The sequence below is a fragment of the Petromyzon marinus genome, chromosome 80, assembly GCF_048934315.1.
Source record: "Petromyzon marinus isolate PM22_M1 ecotype Great Lakes invasive population chromosome 80, UKy_Petmar_22M1.pri1.0, whole genome shotgun sequence".
Lineage (NCBI taxonomy): Eukaryota > Metazoa > Chordata > Hyperoartia > Petromyzontiformes > Petromyzontidae > Petromyzon > Petromyzon marinus.
This window is the reverse complement of record NC_133746.1, coordinates 9,149,182-9,172,161: the sequence shown is the minus strand read 5'-3', so window position 1 is coordinate 9,172,161 and position 22,980 is coordinate 9,149,182. Positions and strand designations below refer to the sequence as shown.

At 48.7% G+C, this 22,980-nt stretch overlaps 1 protein-coding gene across 4 annotated transcripts in view; it reads left to right on the top strand.

Moving 5' to 3' along the window:
• Positions 1-22,980, top strand: part of LOC116957661 (uncharacterized) — a 99,041-nt gene that overhangs the window by 73,920 nt on the left and 2,141 nt on the right. For all 4 annotated transcript variants that reach the window (XM_076057233.1, XM_076057234.1, XM_076057236.1 and 1 more), the window contains exon 10: positions 6,257-6,430. In XM_076057233.1, coding sequence (XP_075913348.1) covers positions 6,257-6,430 — 174 coding nt within the window. The remainder of the gene's footprint in view (positions 1-6,256; positions 6,431-22,980) is intronic.

Here is a 22,980-nt window from a genome sequence, read left to right as displayed (position 1 = left end):
ACACTATACACTACACTAGACACTACACTAGACACTAAACTATACACTACTACACTACACACTACACTATACACTACACTATACACTATACACTACACTAGACACTACACTATACACTACTACACTACACTATACACTACACTATACACTACACTAGACAATACACTATACACTACACTATACACTACTATACACTACACTATACACTACACTATACACTACACTAGACACTACTACACTACACTATACACTACTACTCTACACTATACACTACATTAGACACTACTATACACTACACTATACACTACACTAGACACTACACTATACACTACACTATACACTACTATAAAGTACACTATACACTACACTATACACTACACTAGACACTACTACATTACACTAGACACTACACTATACACTATTACACTACTACACTACACTATACACTACACTAGACACTACTATACACTACACTATACACTACTATACACTACACTATACACTACACTATACACTACTATACACTATACACTACACTATACACTACTATACACTACACTAGACACTACACTATACACTACTACACTACACTAGACACTACACTATACACTACTACACTATACACTACTACACTACACTAGACACTACTATACACTACACTATACACTACACTAGACACTATACTATACACTACTACACTATACACTACACTACTACACTACACTAGACACTACACTATACACTACTACACTACACTATACACTACACTAGACACTACACTATACACTACACTATACACTACTGCACTACACTATACACTACACTAGACACTACACTACTACACTACACTATACACTACACTATACACTACACTAGACATTACTACACTACACTAGACACTACTACACTACACTATACACTACACTATACACTACACTCGACACTACTACATTACACTATACACTACACTATACACTACACTATACACTACTACACTACACTATACACTACAATAGACACTACACTAGACACTACACTATACACTACACTACACTATACACTACACTATACACTACACTATACACTACACTATACACTACTATACACTACACTACTATACACTACACTATACACTACACTATACACTACACTATACACTACACTACTACACTATACACTACACTACTACACTATACACTACACTACTACACTACACTATACACTACACTATACACTACACTATACACTACACTATACACTACACACTACACTACTACACTACACTATACACTACACTACTACACTACACTATACACTACACTAGACACTACACTATACACTACTACACTACACTAGACACTACACTATACACTACACTATACACTACTACACTATACACTACACTAGACATTACTACACTACACTAGACACTACTACACTACACTATACACTACACTATACACTATACACTACACTTTACACTACTACACTACACTATACACTACACTAGACACTACTACACTACACTATACACTACACTATACACTACACTATACACTACTACACTACACTATACACTACACTAGACACTACTACACTACACTATACACTACACTATACACTACAATATACACTGCTACACTATACACTACACTAGACACTACACTAGACACTAAACTATACACTACTACACTACACTATACACTACACTATACACTACACTAGACACTACACTATACACTACTACACTACACTATACACTACACTATACACTACACTAGACAATACACTACACTATACACTACTATACACTACACTATACACTACACTAGACACTACTACACTACACTATACACTACTACTCTACACTATACACTACACTAGACACTACTATACACTACACTATACACTACACTATACACTACACTAGACACTACACTATACACTACACTATACACTACTATACACTACACTATACACTACACTATACACTACACTAGACACTACTACACTACACTAGACACTACACTATACACTATTACACCTTCTACACTACACTATACACTACACTATACACTACACTAGACACTACTATACACTACACTATACACTACTATACACTACAATATACACTACACTATACACTACTATACACTATACACTACACTATACACTACTATACACTACACTATACACTACACTATACACTACACTAGACACTACTACACTACACTAGACACTACACTATACACTACTACACTATACACTACTACACTACACTAGACGCTACTATACACTACACTATACACTACACTATACACTACACTAGACACTACACTATACACTACTACACTACACTATACACTACCCTACTACACTACACTAGACACTACACTATACACTACACTAGACACTACACAATACACTACACTATATACTACTGCACTACACTATACACTACACTAGACACTACACTACTACACTACACTATACACTACACTATACACTACACTAGACATTACTACACTACACTATACACTACACTCGACACTACTACACTACACTATACACTACACTATACACTACACTATACACTACTACACTACACTATACACTACAATAGACACTACACTAGACACTACACTATACACTACACTATACACTACCCTATACACTACACTATACACTACACTATACACTACACTATACACTACTATACACTACACTACTATACACTACACTATACACTACACTATACACTACACTATACACTACACTATACACTACACTACTACACTATACACTACACTACTACACTATACACTACACTACTACACTACACTATACACTACACTATGCACTACACTATACACTACACTATACACTACACACTACACTACTACACTACACTATACACTACACTACACTATACACTACACTAGACACTACACTATACACTACTACACTACACTAGACACTACACTATACACTACTACACTATACACTACACTAGACATTACTACACTACACTAGACACTACTACACTACACTATACACTACACTATACACTATACACTACACTTTACACTACTACACTACACTATACACTACACTAGACACTACTACACTACACTATACACTACACTATACACTACACTATACACTACTACACTACACTATACACTACACTAGACACTACTACACTACACTATACACTACACTATACACTACACTATACACTACACTATACACTACACTATACACTACTACACTATACACTACACTAGACACTACACTAGACACTAAACTATACACTACTACACTACACTATACACTACACTATACACTATACACTACACTAGACACTACACTATACACTACTACACTACACTATACACTACACTATACACTACACTAGACAATACACTACACTATACACTACTATACACTACACTATACACTACACTAGACACTACTACACTACACTATACACTACTACTCTACACTATACACTACACTAGACACTACTATACACTACACTATACACTACACTATACACTACACTAGACACTACACTATACACTACTATACACTACACTATACACTACACTATACACTACACTAGACACTACTACACTACACTAGACACTACACTATACACTATTACACTACTACACTACACTATACACTACACTATACACTACACTAGACACTACTATACACTACACTATACACTACTATACACTACATTATACACTACACTATACACTACTATACACTATACACTACACTATACACTACTATACACTACACTATACACTACACTATACACTACACTAGACACTACTACACTACACTAGACACTACACTATACACTACTACACTATACACTACTACACTACACTAGACGCTACTATACACTACACTATACACTACACTATACACTACACTAGACACTACACTATACACTACTACACTACACTATACACTACCCTACTACACTACACTAGACACTACACTATACACTACACTAGACACTACACTATACACTACACTATATACTACTGCACTACACTATACACTACACTAGACACTACACTACTACACTACACTATACACTACACTATACACTACACTAGATATTACTACACTACACTAGACACTACTACACTACACTATACACTACACTATACGCTACTACACTACACTATACACTGCACTATACACTACACTCGACACTACTACACTATACACTATACACTACACTATACACTACTACACTACACTATACACTACAATAGACACTACACTAGACACTACACTATACACTACTACACTACACTACACACTACACTATACACCACACTATACACTATACACTACACTAGACACTACACTATACACTACTACACTACACTATACACTACACTAGACACTACACTAGACACTACACTACTACACTACACTATACACTAGACACTACACTATACACTACACACTACTCTACTACACTACACTATACACTACACTACTACACTACACTATACACTACACTATACACTATACATTACACTATACACTACACTATACACTACACTAGACACTACACTATACACTACAATAGACACTACTACACTACATTATACACTACACTAGACACTAGTGCTGTTTTCTCTACACAACGCCCTTACTGGTTGGCTGTGTAGCGTGCTGGATGCTTGGTTTAACTCCGCATCAACACTCGCAGATTCATGAGGTCTACAAAGCCCTTCCCAACAATTATTACCACTACTACAGTAACATAACCATTTTATTTTGTATTAAAATCTCTACCCTCCCATCATTTATGATTACTATAGTAACGTAACCAATTTTATTTTGTATTAAAATGAAAATCTCTCCCCTCCCATCATTTATGATTACTATAGTAACTTAACCAATTTTATTTTGTATTAAAATCTCTCCCCTCCCATCATTTATGATTACTATAGTAACTACAATTTTTATTTTGTATTAAAATGAAAATCTCTAGCCTCCCATCATTTATGATTACTACAGTAACTTAACCAATTTTTATTTTGTATTAAAATCTCTCTCCTCCCATCATTTATGATTACTATAGTAACTTAACCAATTTTTTTTTATTAAAATCTCTACCCTCCCATCATTTATGATTAATATAGTAACTTAACCAATTTTTTTTATTAAAATCTCTACCCTCCCATCATTTATGATTACTATAGTAACTTAACACTTTTTATTTTGTATTAAAATGAAAATCTCTAGCCTCCCATCATTTATGATTACTACAGTAACTTAACCAATTTTTATTTTGTATTAAAATCTCTCTCCTCCCATCATTTATGATTACTATAGTAACTTAACCAATTTTTTTTTATTAAAATCTCTCCCCTCCCATCATTTATGATTACTATAGTAACATAACCAATTTTATTTTGTATTAAAATCTCTACTCTCCCATCATTCATGATTACTATAGTAACTTAACCAATTTTTATTTAGTATTAAAATAAAAAAAATCTCCACCCTCCCATCATTTATGATTACTATAGTAACTTAACCAATTTTTATTTCGTATTAAAATAAAAAAATCTCTACCCTCCCATTATTTATGATTACTATAGTAACGTAACCAATTTTATTTTGTATTAAAATGAAAATCTCTACCCTCCCATCATTTATAATTACTATAGTAACATAACCAATTTTATGTTTTGTTAAAATTTTAAATCTCTCCCCTCCCATCATTTATGATTACTATAGTAACTTAACCAATTTTTATTTCGTATTAAAATAAAAAAATCTCTACCCTCCCATCATTTATGATTACTATAGTAACTTAACCAATTTTTATTTTGTATTAAAATCTCTACCCTCCCATCATTTATGATTACTACAGTAACATAACCAATTTTATGTTTTGTTAAAATTTTAAATCTCTCCCCTCCCATCATTTATGATTACTATAGTAACGTAACCAATTTTTATTTTGTATTAAAATAAAAAAAAAATCTCTACCCTCCCATCATTTATGATTACTATAGTAACATAACCAATTTTATTCTGCATTAAAATAAAAACCAATCTCCACCCTCCCATCATTTACAACTACTATAGCAACGTCACCCAATTTTTTGTTTTTCTTAACGTTTCATTTCTCACGCACGACAAATTCAATCTCCCGACCCTCGCCATCTCCGCCTTCCGCCCCGCTGCCCGTTGGGCGCGTGCCCAGCCGGCCCTCCTGGCCGGTCTGCCCGCCCAGGGCCTGCTGGAATACACGCCACACCGGGACCTCGCTCGCACCGTGCCGACGGTGCCGGGAGGCGGAGCGCCGGAGCAGCGAGGGCTCCGCAAGTCGTCCTCCACACGCTCGCTCGGCACCAGCGCGTGGCACGGCCCCGGGAGGGTGGGGCGCTCGCACGCACAGAGAGAGAGAGACACGCACGCAGAGAGAGACACACGCAGAGAGAGAGACACAGAGAGAGACACGCACAGAGAGAGACACAGAGAGAGAGACACGCACAGAGAGAGAGACACACGCAGAGAGACACAGAGAGAGAGAGACACGCAGAGAGAGACACGCACAGAGAGAGACACGCAGAGAGAGACACGCAGAGAGAGACACACAGAGACACACAGAGAGACACAGAGAGACACAGAGAGAGAGACACGCAGAGAGAGAGACACGCAGAGACACACAGAGAGAGACACAGAGAGAGACACAGAGAGAGAGACACGCGCAGAGAGAGACACACGTGCAGAGAGAGACACAGAGAGAGACACAGAGAGAGAGACACGCAGAGAGAGACACAGAGAGAGAGACACAGAGAGAGAGACACGCAGAGAGAGACACGCAGAGAGAGACACAGAGAGAGACACAGAGAGAGAGACACGCAGAGAGAGACACAGAGAGAGAGACACAGAGAGAGAGACACGCAGAGAGAGACACGCAGAGAGAGACGCAGAGAGAGACACAGAGAGAGAAACACAGAGAGAGACATGCAGAGAGAGACACAGAGAGAGACACGCAGAGAGAGAGATAGAGAGAGAGACACAGAGAGAGAGACACGCAGAGAGAGACACAGAGAGAGAGACGCAGAGAGAGAGAGACACAGAGAGAGACACGCAGAGAGACACACAGAGAGAGACACGCGCAGAGAGAGACACAGAGAGAGACACAGAGAGACACGCGCAGAGAGAGAGACACGCAGAGAGACACACAGAGAGAGAGATAGAGAGAGAGACACAGAGAGAGACACGCAGAGAGAGAGACACGCAGAGAGAGACACGCAGAGAGAGACACAGAGAGAGACACAGAGAGACACAGAGAGAGAGACACAGAGAGAGACACGCAGAGAGAGAGACACGCAGAGAGAGACACGCAGAGAGAGACACAGAGAGAGACACAGAGAGACACAGGGAGAGACACAGAGAGAGAGAGACACGCAGAGAGAGACACAGAGAGAGACACGCAGAGACACAGAGAGACACAGAGAGACACAGAGAGAGACACAGAGAGAGACACAGAGAGAGACACGCAGAGAGACACGCGCAGAGAGAGACACAGAGAGAGACACGCGCAGAGAGAGACACGCAGAGAGAGACACGCAGAGAGAGACACGCGCAGAGAGAGACACAGAGAGAGAGACACAGAGAGAGAGACACGCAGAGAAAGACACGCGCAGAGAGAGACACGCACGCAGAGAGAGACACGCAGAGAGAGACACGCACAGAGAGAGACACAGAGAGAGAGACACAGAGAGACACAGAGAGACACAGAGAGAGACACAGAGAGAGACACAGAGACACACAGAGACCCGCAGAGAGAGACACGCACGCAGAGAGAGACACAGAGAGAGAGAGACACAGAGAGACACACAGAGAGAGGCAGAGAGAGACACGCAGAGAGAGACACGCAGAGAGAGACACACGCAGAGAGAGACACAGAGACACAGAGACACACACAGAGACACGCAGAGACACGCAGAGACACACAGAGACACAGAGAGACACACGCAGAGAGAGACACGCAGAGAGAGACACAGAGACACACACAGAGACACGCAGAGACACGCAGAGACACACAGAGACACACGCAGAGAGAGACACGCAGAGAGAGACACAGAGACACACAGAGACACAGAGACACACACAGAGACACACAGAGAGAGACACGCAGAGACACACAGAGACACACAGAGACACACAGATTCAACACACAGAGAGACACACAGACACACACAGAGACACACAGAGACACACAGAGACACACACAGAGACACGCAGAGACACGCAGAGAGACACAGAGAGACACGCAGAGAGAGACACGCAGAGAGACACAGAGAGAGACACAGACTCACACACAGAGACACACAGACTCACACACAGAGAGACACGCAGAGACACACGCAGAGAGAGACACACACAGAGAGAGACACAGAGACACACAGAGACACACAGAGACACAGAGACACACGCAGAGAGACACACAGAGAGAGACACAGAGAGAGACACGCAGAGAGACACAGAGAGAGACACAGACTCAACACACAGAGACACACACAGAGAGACACAGACACACAGACTCACACACAGAGACACGCAGAGACACACGCAGAGAGAGACACAGAGAGAGACACACAGAGACACACACAGAGAGACACACACAGAGACACGCAGAGACACACACAGAGACACGCAGAGACACACAGAGACACACAGAAACACACAGACTCATCACGCAGAGACACACAGACTCACCACACAGAGACCCACAGACTCACCACACAGAGACCCACAGACTCACCACACAGAGACACACACTCACCACACAGAGACCCACAGACTCACCACACAGAGACCCACAGACTCACCACACAGAGACCCACAGACTCACCACATAGAGACCCACAGACTCACCACACAGAGACCCACAGACTCACCACACAGAGACCCACAGACTCATCACACAGAGTCACTCACAGACTCACCACACAGAGACCCACAGACTCACCACAGACTCACCACACAGAGACCCACAGACTCACCACACAGAGACCCATAGATTCACCACACAGCGACACACAGACTCACCACACAGAGACCCACAGACTCATCACACAGAGACACCCACAGACTCATCACACAGAGACACCCACAGACTCACCACACAGAGACCCACAGACTCACCACAGAGAGACCCACAGACTCATCACATAGAGATCCACAGACCCACCACAGAGAGACCCACAGACTCATCACACAGAGACCCATAGACTCACCACACAGAGACCCACAGACTCACCACACAGAGACCCACAGACTCACCACACAGAGACCCACAGACTCACCACACAGAGACCCACAGACTCACCACACAGAGACCCACAGACTCACCACACAGAGACCCACAGACTCACCACACAGAGACACACAGACTCACCACACAGAGACCCACAGACTCACCACACAGAGACCCACAGACTCACCACACAGAGACCCACAGACTCATCACACAGAGACACCCACAGACTCACCACACAGAGACCCACAGACTCACCACAGACTCACCACACAGAGACCCACAGACTCACCACACAGACACCCACAGACTCACCACACAGATACCCTCAGACTCACCACATAGAGACCCACAGACTCACCACATAGAGACCCACAGACTCACCACACAGAGACACATACTCACCACACAGAGATCCACAGACTCACCACACAGAGACCCACAGACTCACCACATAGACTCACCACAGACTCACCACACAGACTCACCACAGACTCACCACACAGAGACCCACAGACTCACCACACAGAGATACCCACAGACTCACCACACAGAGACCCACAGACTCACCACACAGAGACCCACAGACTCACAACACAGAGACACACAAACTCACCACACAGAGACCCACAGACTCACCACACAGAGACACACAGACCCACCACAGAGAGACCCACAGATTCACCACACAGAGACCCACAGACTCACCACACAGAGACCCACAGACTCATCACACAGAGACCCACAGACTCACCACACAGACTCACCACAAACTCACCACACAGACACCACACAGACTCACACACAGATACCCACATACTCACCACGCAGAGACCCACAGACTCACCAGACAGAGACCCACAGACTCACCACACAGAGACCCACAGACTCACCACACAGAGACACACAGACTCACCACACAGAGACACACAGACTCACACACAGATACCCACAGACTCACCACACAGAGACCCACAGACTCACCACACAGAGACCCACAGACTCACCACACAGAGACACACAGACTCACCACACAGAGACACACAGACTCACCACACAGAGACCCACAGACTCACCACACAGAGACCCATAGACTCATCACAAAGAGACCCACAGACTCACCACACAGAGACCCACAGACTCACCACAGACTCACCACACAGACTCACCACAGACTCACCACACAGAGACCCACAGACTCACCACACAGAGACACACAGACTCACCACACAGAGACACACAGTCTCACCAAACAGAGACCCACAGACTCACCACACAGAGACCCACAGACTCACCACACAGAGACACACAGACTCACCACACAGAGACACACAGACTCACCACACAGAGACCCGCAGACTCACCACACAGAGACCCACAGACTCACCACACAGAGACCCACAGACTCATCACACAGAGACACACAGACTCACCACACAGAGACCCACAGACTCACCACAGACTCACCACACAGAGACCCACAGACTCACCACACAGAGACACACAGACTCACCACACAGAGACCCACAGACTCACCACACAGAGACACACAGACTCACCACACAGAGACACACAGACTCACCACACAGAGACCCACAGACTCACCACACAGAGACCCACAGACTCACCACACAGAGACCCACAGACTCATCACACAGAGACACCCACAGACTCACCACACAGAGACCCACAGACTCACCACACAGAGACCCACAGACTCACCACACAGAGACCCACAGACTCATCACACAGAGTCACTCACAGACTCACCACACAGAGACCCACAGACTCACCACAGACTCACCACACAGAGACCCACAGACTCACCACACAGAGACCCATAGATTCACCACACAGCGACACACAGACTCACCACACAGAGACCCACAGACTCATCACACAGAGACCCATAGATTCACCACACAGCGACACACAGACTCACCACACAGAGACACCCACAGACTCACCACACAGAGACCCACAGACTCACCACAGACTCACCACACAGAGACCCACAGACTCACCACACAGAGACACACAGACTCACCACACAGAGACCCACAGACTCACCACACAGAGACACACAGACTCACCACACAGAGACACACAGACTCACCACACAGAGACCCACAGACTCACCACACAGAGACCCACAGACTCACCACACAGAGACCCACAGACTCATCACACAGAGACACCCACAGACTCACTACACAGAGACCCACAGACTCACCACACAGAGACCCACAGACTCACCACACAGAGACCCACAGACTCATCACACAGAGTCACTCACAGACTCACCACACGGAGACCCACAGACTCACCACAGACTCACCACACAGAGACCCACAGACTCACCACACAGAGACCCATAGATTCACCACACAGCGACACACAGACTCACCACACAGAGACCCACAGACTCATCACACAGAGACACCCACAGACTCACCACACTGAGACACCCACAGACTCACCACACAGAGACCCACAGACTCACCACACAGAGACACCCACAGACTCACCACACAGAGACCCACAGACTCACCACAGACTCACCACACAGAGACCCACAGACTCACCACACAGAGACCCACAGACTCACCACACAGAGACCCACAGACTCACCACATAGAGACCCACAGACTCACCACACATAGACCCACAGACTCACCACACAGAGACCCACAGACTCACCAGACAGAGACCCACAGACTCACCACACAGAGACCCACAGACTCACCACACAGACACCCACAGACTCACTCACACAGACTCACCACAGACTCACCACAGACTCACCACACAGACTTACCAGAGACTCACCACAGACTCACCACACAGACACCCACAGACTCACCACAGACTCACCACACACAATCACCACACAGACTCACCACACAGACTCACCACAGACTCACCACAGACTCACCACACAGACTCACCACAGACTCACCACACAGACTCACCACAGACTCACCACAGACTCACCACACAGACTCACCACACAGACACCCACAGACTTACCAGACTCACCACACAGACTCACCACACAGAATCACCACACAGACTCACCACACAGACTCACCACACACTCACCACAGACTCACCACACAGAGACCCACAGACTCACCACACAGAGAGACCCACAGACTCACCACCCAGACTCACCACACAGAGACACACAGACTCACCACACACACAGACTCACCACACACAGAGACCCACAGACTCACCACACAGACTCACCACAGACTCACCACACAGACTCACCACAGACTCACCACACAGAGACCCACAGACTCACCACACATAGACCCACAGACTCACCACACAGAGACCCACAGACTCACCACACAGAGACCCACGGACTCACCACACAGACACCCACAGGCTCACTCACACAGACTCACCACAGACTCACCACAGACTCACCACACAGACTTACCAGAGACTCACCACAGACTCACCACACAGACACCCACAGACTCACCACAGACTCACCACACACACTCACCACACAGACTCACCACACAGACTCACCACAGACTCACCACAGACTCACCACACAGACTCACCACAGACTCACCACACAGACTCACCACAGACTCACCACAGACTCACCACACAGACTCACCACACAGACACCCACAGACTTACCAGACTCACCACACAGACTCACCACACAGAATCACCACACAGACTCACCACACAGACTCACCACACACTCACCACAGACTCACCACACAGAGACCCACAGACTCACCACACAGAGAGACCCACAGACTCACCACCCAGACTCACCACACAGAGACACACAGACTCACCACACACACAGACTCACCACACACAGAGACCCACAGACTCACCACACAGACTCACCACAGACTCACCACACAGACTCACCACAGACTCACCACACAGAGACCCACAGACTTACCACACAGAGACCCACAGACTCACCACACAGAGACCCACAGACTCACCACACAGAGACCCACAGACTCATCACACAGAGACCCACAGACTCACCACACAGAGACCCACAGACTCACCACACAGAGACCCACAGTCTCATCACATAGACCCACAGACTCACCACACAGAGACCCACAGACTCACCACACAGAGACACACAGACTCACCACACAGAGACACACAGACTCACCACACAGAGACCCACAGTCTCATCACATGGAGACCCACAGACTCATCACATAGAGACACACAGACTCACTACACAGAGACACACAGACTCACCACACAGAGACCCACAGACTCACCACACAGAGACACACAGACTCATCACACAGAGACCCACAGACTCACCACACAGAGACACACAGACTCATCACACAGAGACCCACAGACTCACCACACAGAGACCCACAGACTCACCACACAGAGACACACAGACTCACCACACAGAGACCCACAGACTCATCACACAGAGACCCACAGACTCACCACACAGAGACCCACAGACTCACCACACAGAGACCCACAGACTCATCACACAGAGACACACAGACTCACCACACAGAGACCCACAGACTCACCACAGACTCACCACACAGAGACCCACAGACTCACCACACAGAGACACACAGACTCACCACACAGAGACCCACAGACTCACCACACAGAGACACACAGACTCACCACACAGAGACACACAGACTCACCACACAGAGACCCACAGACTCATCACACAGAGACACCCACAGACTCACCACACAGAGACCCACAGACTCACCACACAGAGACCCACAGACTCACCACACAGAGACCCACAGACTCATCACACAGAGTCACTCACAGACTCACCACACAGAGACCCACAGACTCACCACAGACTCACCACACAGAGACCCACAGACTCACCTCACAGAGACCCATAGATTCACCACACAGCGACACACAGACTCACCACACAGAGACCCACAGACTCATCACACAGAGACACCCACAGACTCACCACACTGAGACACCCACAGACTCACCACACAGAGACCCACAGACTCACCACACAGAGACCCACAGACTCACCACACAGAGACCCACAGACTCATCACACAGAGACCCATAGATTCACCACACAGCGACACACAGACTCACCACACAGAGACACCCACAGACTCACCACACAGAGACCCACAGACTCACCACAGACTCACCACACAGAGACCCACAGACTCACCACACAGAGACACACAGACTCACCACACAGAGACCCACAGACTCACCACACAGAGACACACAGACTCACCACACAGAGACACACAGACTCACCACACAGAGACCCACAGACTCACCACACAGAGACCCACAGACTCACCACACAGAGACCCACAGACTCATCACGCAGAGACACCCACAGACTCACCACACAGAGACCCACAGACTCACCACACAGAGACCCACAGACTCACCACACAGAGACCCACAGACTCATCACACAGAGTCACTCACAGACTCACCACACAGAGACCCACAGACTCACCACAGACTCACCACACAGAGACCCACAGACTCACCACACAGAGACCCATAGATTCACCACACAGCGACACACAGACTCACCACACAGAGACCCACAGACTCATCACACAGAGACACCCACAGACTCACCACACTGAGACACCCACAGACTCACCACACAGAGACCCACAGACTCATCACACAGAGACACCCACAGACTCACCACACAGAGACCCACAGACTCATCACACAGAGACACCCACAGACTCACCACACTGAGACACCCACAGACTCACCACACAGAGACCCACAGACTCACCACACAGAGACCCACAGACTCATCACACAGAGACCCATAGATTCACCACACAGCGACACACAGACTCACCACACAGAGACACCCACAGACTCACCACACAGAGACCCACAGACTCACCACAGACTCACCACACAGAGACCCACAGACTCACCACACAGAGACCCACAGACTCACCACACAGAGACCCACAGACTCACCACACAGAGACCCACAGACTCACCACATAGAGACCCACAGACTCACCACACATAGACCCACAGACTCACCACACAGAGACCCACAGACTCACCAGACAGAGACCCACAGACTCACCACACAGAGACCCACAGACTCACCACACAGACACCCACAGACTCACTCACACAGACTCACCACAGACTCACCACAGACTCACCACACAGACTTACCAGAGACTCACCACAGACTCACCACACAGACACCCACAGACTCACCACAGACTCACCACACACAATCACCACACAGACTCACCACACAGACTCACCACAGACTCACCACACAGACTCACCACAGACTCACCACACAGACTCACCACAGACTCACCACAGACTCACCACACAGACTCACCACACAGACACCCACAGACTTACCAGACTCACCACACAGACTCACCACACAGAATCACCACACAGACTCACCACACAGACTCACCACACACTCACCACAGACTCACCACACAGAGACCCACAGACTCACCACACAGAGAGACCCACAGACTCACCACCCAGACTCACCACACAGAGACACACAGACTCACCACACACACAGACTCACCACACACAGAGACCCACAGACTCACCACACAGACTCACCACAGACTCACCACACAGACTCACCACAGACTCACCACACAGAGACCCACAGACTCACCACACATAGACCCACAGACTCACCACACAGAGACCCACAGACTCACCACACAGAGACCCACGGACTCACCACACAGACACCCACAGACTCACTCACACAGACTCACCACAGACTCACCACAGACTCACCACACAGACTTACCAGAGACTCACCACAGACTCACCACACAGACACCCACAGACTCACCACAGACTCACCACACACACTCACCACACAGACTCACCACACAGACTCACCACAGACTCACCACAGACTCACCACACAGACTCACCACAGACTCACCACACAGACTCACCACAGACTCACCACAGACTCACCACACAGACTCACCACACAGACACCCACAGACTTACCAGACTCACCACACAGACTCACCACACAGAATCACCACACAGACTCACCACACAGACTCACCACACACTCACCACAGACTCACCACACAGAGACCCACAGACTCACCACACAGAGAGACCCACAGACTCACCACCCAGACTCACCACACAGAGACACACAGACTCACCACACACACAGACTCACCACACACAGAGACCCACAGACTCACCACACAGACTCACCACAGACTCACCACACAGACTCACCACAGACTCACCACACAGAGACCCACAGACTTACCACACAGAGACCCACAGACTCACCACACAGACCCACAGACTCACCACACAGTGACCCACAGACTCATCACACAGAGACCCACAGACTCACCACACAGAGACCCACAGACTCATCACACAGACTCCCACAGACTCACCACACAGAGACCCACAGACTCACCACACAGAGACCCACAGACTCACCACACAGAGACACACAGACTCACCACACAGAGACACACAGACTCACCACACAGAGACCCACAGTCTCATCACATGGAGACCCACAGACTCATCACATAGAGACACACAGACTCACTACACAGAGACACACAGACTCACCACACAGAGACCCACAGACTCACCACACAGAGACTCACAGACTCATCACACAGAGACCCACAGACTCACCACACAGAGACCCACAGTCTCATCACATGGAGACCCACAGACTCATCACATAGAGACACACAGACTCACTACACAGAGACCCACAGACTCACCACACAGAGACTCACAGACTCATCACACAGAGACCCACAGACTCACCACACAGAGACCCACAGTCTCATCACATGGAGACCCACAGACTCATCACATAGAGACACACAGACTCACCACACAGAGACACACAGACTCACCACACAGAGACCCACAGACTCATCACACAGGGACCCATAGACTCATCACACAGAGACCCACAGACTCACCACACAGAGACCCACAGACTCACCACACAGAGACCCACAGACTCACCACACAGAGACCCACAGACTCATCACACAGAGACACACAGACTCACCACACAGAGACCCACAGACTCACCACAGACTCACCACACAGAGACCCACAGACTCACCACACAGAGACACACAGACTCACCACACAGAGACCCACAGACTCACCACACAGAGACACACAGACTCACCACACAGAGACACACAGACTCACCACACAGAGACCCACAGACTCATCACACAGAGACACCCACAGACTCACCACACAGAGACCCACAGACTCACCACACAGAGACCCACAGACTCACCACACAGAGACCCACAGACTCATCACACAGAGTCACTCACAGACTCACCACACAGAGACCCACAGACTCACCACAGACTCACCACACAGAGACCCATAGATTCACCACACAGCGACACACAGACTCACCACACAGAGACCCACAGACTCATCACACAGAGACACCCACAGACTCACCACACTGAGACACCCACAGACTCACCACACAGAGACCCACAGACTCACCACACAGAGACCCACAGACTCACCACACAGAGACCCACAGACTCATCACACAGAGACCCATAGATTCACCACACAGCGACACACAGACTCACCACACAGAGACACCCACAGACTCACCACACAGAGACCCACAGACTCACCACAGACTCACCACACAGAGACCCACAGACTCACCACACAGAGACACACAGACTCACCACACAGAGACCCACAGACTCACCACACAGAGACACACAGACTCACCACACAGAGACACACAGACTCACCACACAGAGACCCACAGACTCACCACACAGAGACCCACAGACTCACCACACAGAGACCCACAGACTCATCACGCAGAGACACCCACAGACTCACCACACAGAGACCCACAGACTCACCACACAGAGACCCACAGACTCACCACACAGAGACCCACAGACTCATCACACAGAGTCACTCACAGACTCACCACACAGAGACCCACAGACTCACCACAGACTCACCACACAGAGACCCACAGACTCACCACACAGAGACCCATAGATTCACCACACAGCGACACACTATCTCACCACACAGAGACCCACAGACTCATCACACAGAGACACCCACAGACTCACCACACTGAGACACCCACAGACTCACCACACAGAGACCCACAGACTCACGACACAGAGACCCACAGACTCACCACACAGAGACCCACAGACTCATCACACAGAGACCCATAGATTCACCACACAGCGACACACAGACTCACCACACAGAGACACCCACAGACTCACCACACAGAGACCCACAGACTCACCACAGACTCACCACACAGAGACCCACAGACTCACCACACAGAGACCCACAGACTCACCACACAGAGACCCACAGACTCACCACATAGAGACCCACAGACTCACCACACAGACACCCACAGACTCACTCACACAGACTCACCACAGACTCACCACAGACTCACCACACAGACTTACCAGAGACTCACCACAGACTCACCACACAGACACCCACAGACTCACCACAGACTCACCACACACAATCACCACACAGACTCACCACACAGACTCACCACAGACTCACCACAGACTCACCACACAGACTCACCACAGACTCACCACACAGACTCACCACAGACTCACCACAGACTCACCACACAGACTCACCACACAGACACCCACAGACTTACCAGACTCACCACACAGACTCACCACACAGAATCACCACACAGACTCACCACAAAGACTCACCACACACTCACCACAGACTCACCACACAGAGACCCACAGACTCACCACACAGAGAGACCCACAGACTCACCACCCAGACTCACCACACAGAGACACACAGACTCACCACACACACAGACTCACCACACACAGAGACCCACAGACTCACCACACAGACTCACCACAGACTCACCACACAGACTCACCACAGACTCACCACACAGAGACCCACAGACTCACCACACATAGACCCACAGACTCACCACACAGAGACCCACAGACTCACCACACAGAGACCCACAGACTCACCACACAGACACCCACAGACTCACCACAGACTCACCACAGACTCACCACACAGACTTACCAGAGACTCACCACAGACTCACCGCACAGACACCCACAGACTCACCACAGACTCACCACACACACTCACCACACAGACTCACCACACAGACTCACCACAGACTCACCACAGACTCACCACACAGACTCACCACAGACTCACCACACAGACTCACCACAGACTCACCACAGACTCACCACAGACTCACCACACAGACTCACCACACAGACACCCACAGACTTACCAGACTCACCACACAGACTCACCACACAGAATCACCACACAGACTCACCACACAGACTCACCACACACTCACCACAGACTCACCACACAGAGACCCACAGACTCACCACACAGAGAGACCCACAAACTCACCACCCAGACTCACCACACAGAGACACACAGACTCACCACACACACAGACTCACCACACACAGAGACCCACAGACTCACCACACAGACTCACCACAGACTCACCACACAGACTCACCACAGACTCACCACACAGAGACCCACAGACTTACCACACAGAGACCCACAGACTCACCACACAGAGACCCACAGACTCACCACACAGAGACCCACAGACTCACCACACAGAGACCCACAGACTCACCACACAGAGACCCACAGTCTCATCACATAGACCCACAGACTCACCACACAGAGACCCACAGACTCACCACACAGAGACACACAGACTCACCACACAGAGACACACAGACTCACCACACAGAGACCCACAGTCTCATCACATGGAGACCCACAGACTCATCACATAGAGACACACAGACTCACTACACAGAGACACACAGACTCACCACACAGAGACCCACAGACTCACCACACAGAGACACACAGACTCATCACACAGAGACCCACAGACTCACCACACAGAGACCCACAGTCTCATCACATGGAGACCCACAGACTCACTACACAGAGACACACAGACTCACTACACAGAGACACACAGACTCACCACACAGAGACCCACAGACTCACCACACAGAGACACACAGACTCATCACACAGAGACCCACAGACTCACCACACAGAGACCCACAGACTCACCACACAGAGACCCACAGACTCACCACACAGAGACCCACAGACTCACCACACAGAGACACACAGACTCATCACACAGAGACCCACAGACTCACCACACAGACACCCACAGACTCACCACACAGAGACCCACAGACTCATCACACAGAGACCCATAGACTCATCACACAGAGACCCACAGACTCACCACACAGAGACCCACAGACTCACCACACAGAGACCCACAGACTCACCACACAGAGACCCACAGACTCACCACACAGAGACACACAGACTCACCATACAGAGACCCACAGACTCACCACACAGAGACCCACAGACTCACCACACAGAGACACACAGACTCACCACACAGAGACCCACAGACTCACCACACAGAGACACAGACTCACCACACAGAGACCCACAGACTCATCACACAGAGACACCCACAGACTCACCACACAGAGACCCACAGACTCACCACAGACTCACCACACAGAGACCCACAGACTCACCACACAGAGACCCACAGACTCACCACACAGAGACACAGACTCACCACACAGAGACACACAGACTCACCACACAGAGACCCACAGACTCACCACACAGAGACACACAGACTCACCACACAGAGACCCACAGACTCATCACACAGAGACACCCACAGACTCACCACACAGAGACCCACAGACTCACCACACAGAGACCCACAGACTCACCACACAGAGACACAGACTCACCACACAGACACCCACAGAATCACCACAGAATCACCACACAGACTCACCACACAGAGACCCACAGACTCACCACACACAGAGACCCACAGACTCACCACACAGAGACCCACAGACTCACCACACACAGAGACCCACAGACTCACCACACAAACTCACCACAGACTCACCACAGCCTCACCACACACTCACCACACACACACACCACCACCACACACACACACTCACCACCACACACACACACTCACCACACACACACACACCACCACACTGTGTGTGTGTGTGTGGTGTGTGTGTGTGTGGTGAGTGTGTGAGTGTGTGTGTGTGGTGTGTGTGTGTGGTGAGTGTGTGGTGGTGGTGAGTGTGTGTGTGTGTGGTGAGTGTGTGGTGAGTGTGTGGTGTGTGGTGGTGAGTGTGTGGTGTGTATGTGTGGTGTGGTGAGTGTGTGGTGAGTGTGTGTGGTGAGTGAGTGTGTGTGTGTGTGGTGAGTGTGTGTGGTGAGTGTGGTGGTGAGTGAGTGTGTGTGTGTGGTGAGTGTGTGTGAGTGTGTGGTGAGTGTGTGGTGTGTGTGTGTGGTGAGTGTGTGGTGAGTGAGTGTGTGTGTGTGGTGTGTGTGGTGGTGTGTGTGTGGTGTGTGTGTGGTGAGTGTGTGTGTGTGTGGTGTGTGTGTGGTGTGTGTGTGGTGTGTGTGTGGTGTGTGTGTGGCGTGTGTGTGTGTGGTGAGTGAGTGTGTGTGAGTGTGTGGTGTGTGTGTGGTGTGTGTGTGTGGTGAGTGTGTGGTGAGTGAGTGTGTGTGTGTGTGTGGTGTGTGTGTGTGGTGTGTGTGTGTGTGGTGAGTGTGTGTGGTGAGTGTGTGGTGGTGAGTGTGTGTGTGTGTGTGGTGAGTGTGTGTGGTGAGTGTGTGGTGGTGAGTGTGTGTGGTGAGTGAGTGAGTGTGTGGTGAGTGTGTGGTGAGTCTGTGTGTGTGGTGAGTGAGTGTGTGTGAGTGTGTGGTGAGTGAGTGTGTGTGTGTGTGTGGTGTGTGTGTGTGGTGAGTGTGTGTGTGGTGAGTCTGTGTGTGTGTGAGTGTGGTGTGTGTGTGTGTGGTGAGTGTGTGTGGTGAGTGTGTGTGGTGAGTGTGTGTGTGTGTGGTGAGTGTGTGTGTGTGTGGTGAGTGTGTGTGTGTGAGTGTGGTGTGTGTGTGTGTGGTGTGTGTGTGTGGTGAGTGTGTGTGTGGTGAGTGAGTGTGTGTGTGTGTGAGTGTGGTGTGTGTGTGTGTGGTGAGTGTGTGTGTGTGAGTGTGTGGTGAGTGTGTGTGGTGTGTGTGTGTGGTGAGTGTGTGGTGAGTGAGTGTGTGTGTGTGTGTGGTGTGTGTGTGTGGTGTGTGTGTGTGTGGTGAGTGTGTGTGGTGAGTGTGTGGTGGTGAGTGTGTGTGTGTGTGTGGTGAGTGTGTGTGGTGAGTGTGTGGTGGTGAGTGTGTGTGGTGAGTGAGTGAGTGTGTGGTGAGTGTGTGGTGAGTCTGTGTGTGTGGTGAGTGAGTGTGTGTGAGTGTGTGGTGAGTGAGTGTGTGTGTGTGTGTGGTGTGTGTGTGTGGTGAGTGTGTGTGTGGTGAGTCTGTGTGTGTGTGAGTGTGGTGTGTGTGTGTGTGGTGAGTGTGTGTGGTGAGTGTGTGTGTGTGTGGTGAGTGTGTGTGTGTGTGGTGAGTGTGTGTGTGTGAGTGTGGTGTGTGTGTGTGTGGTGTGTGTG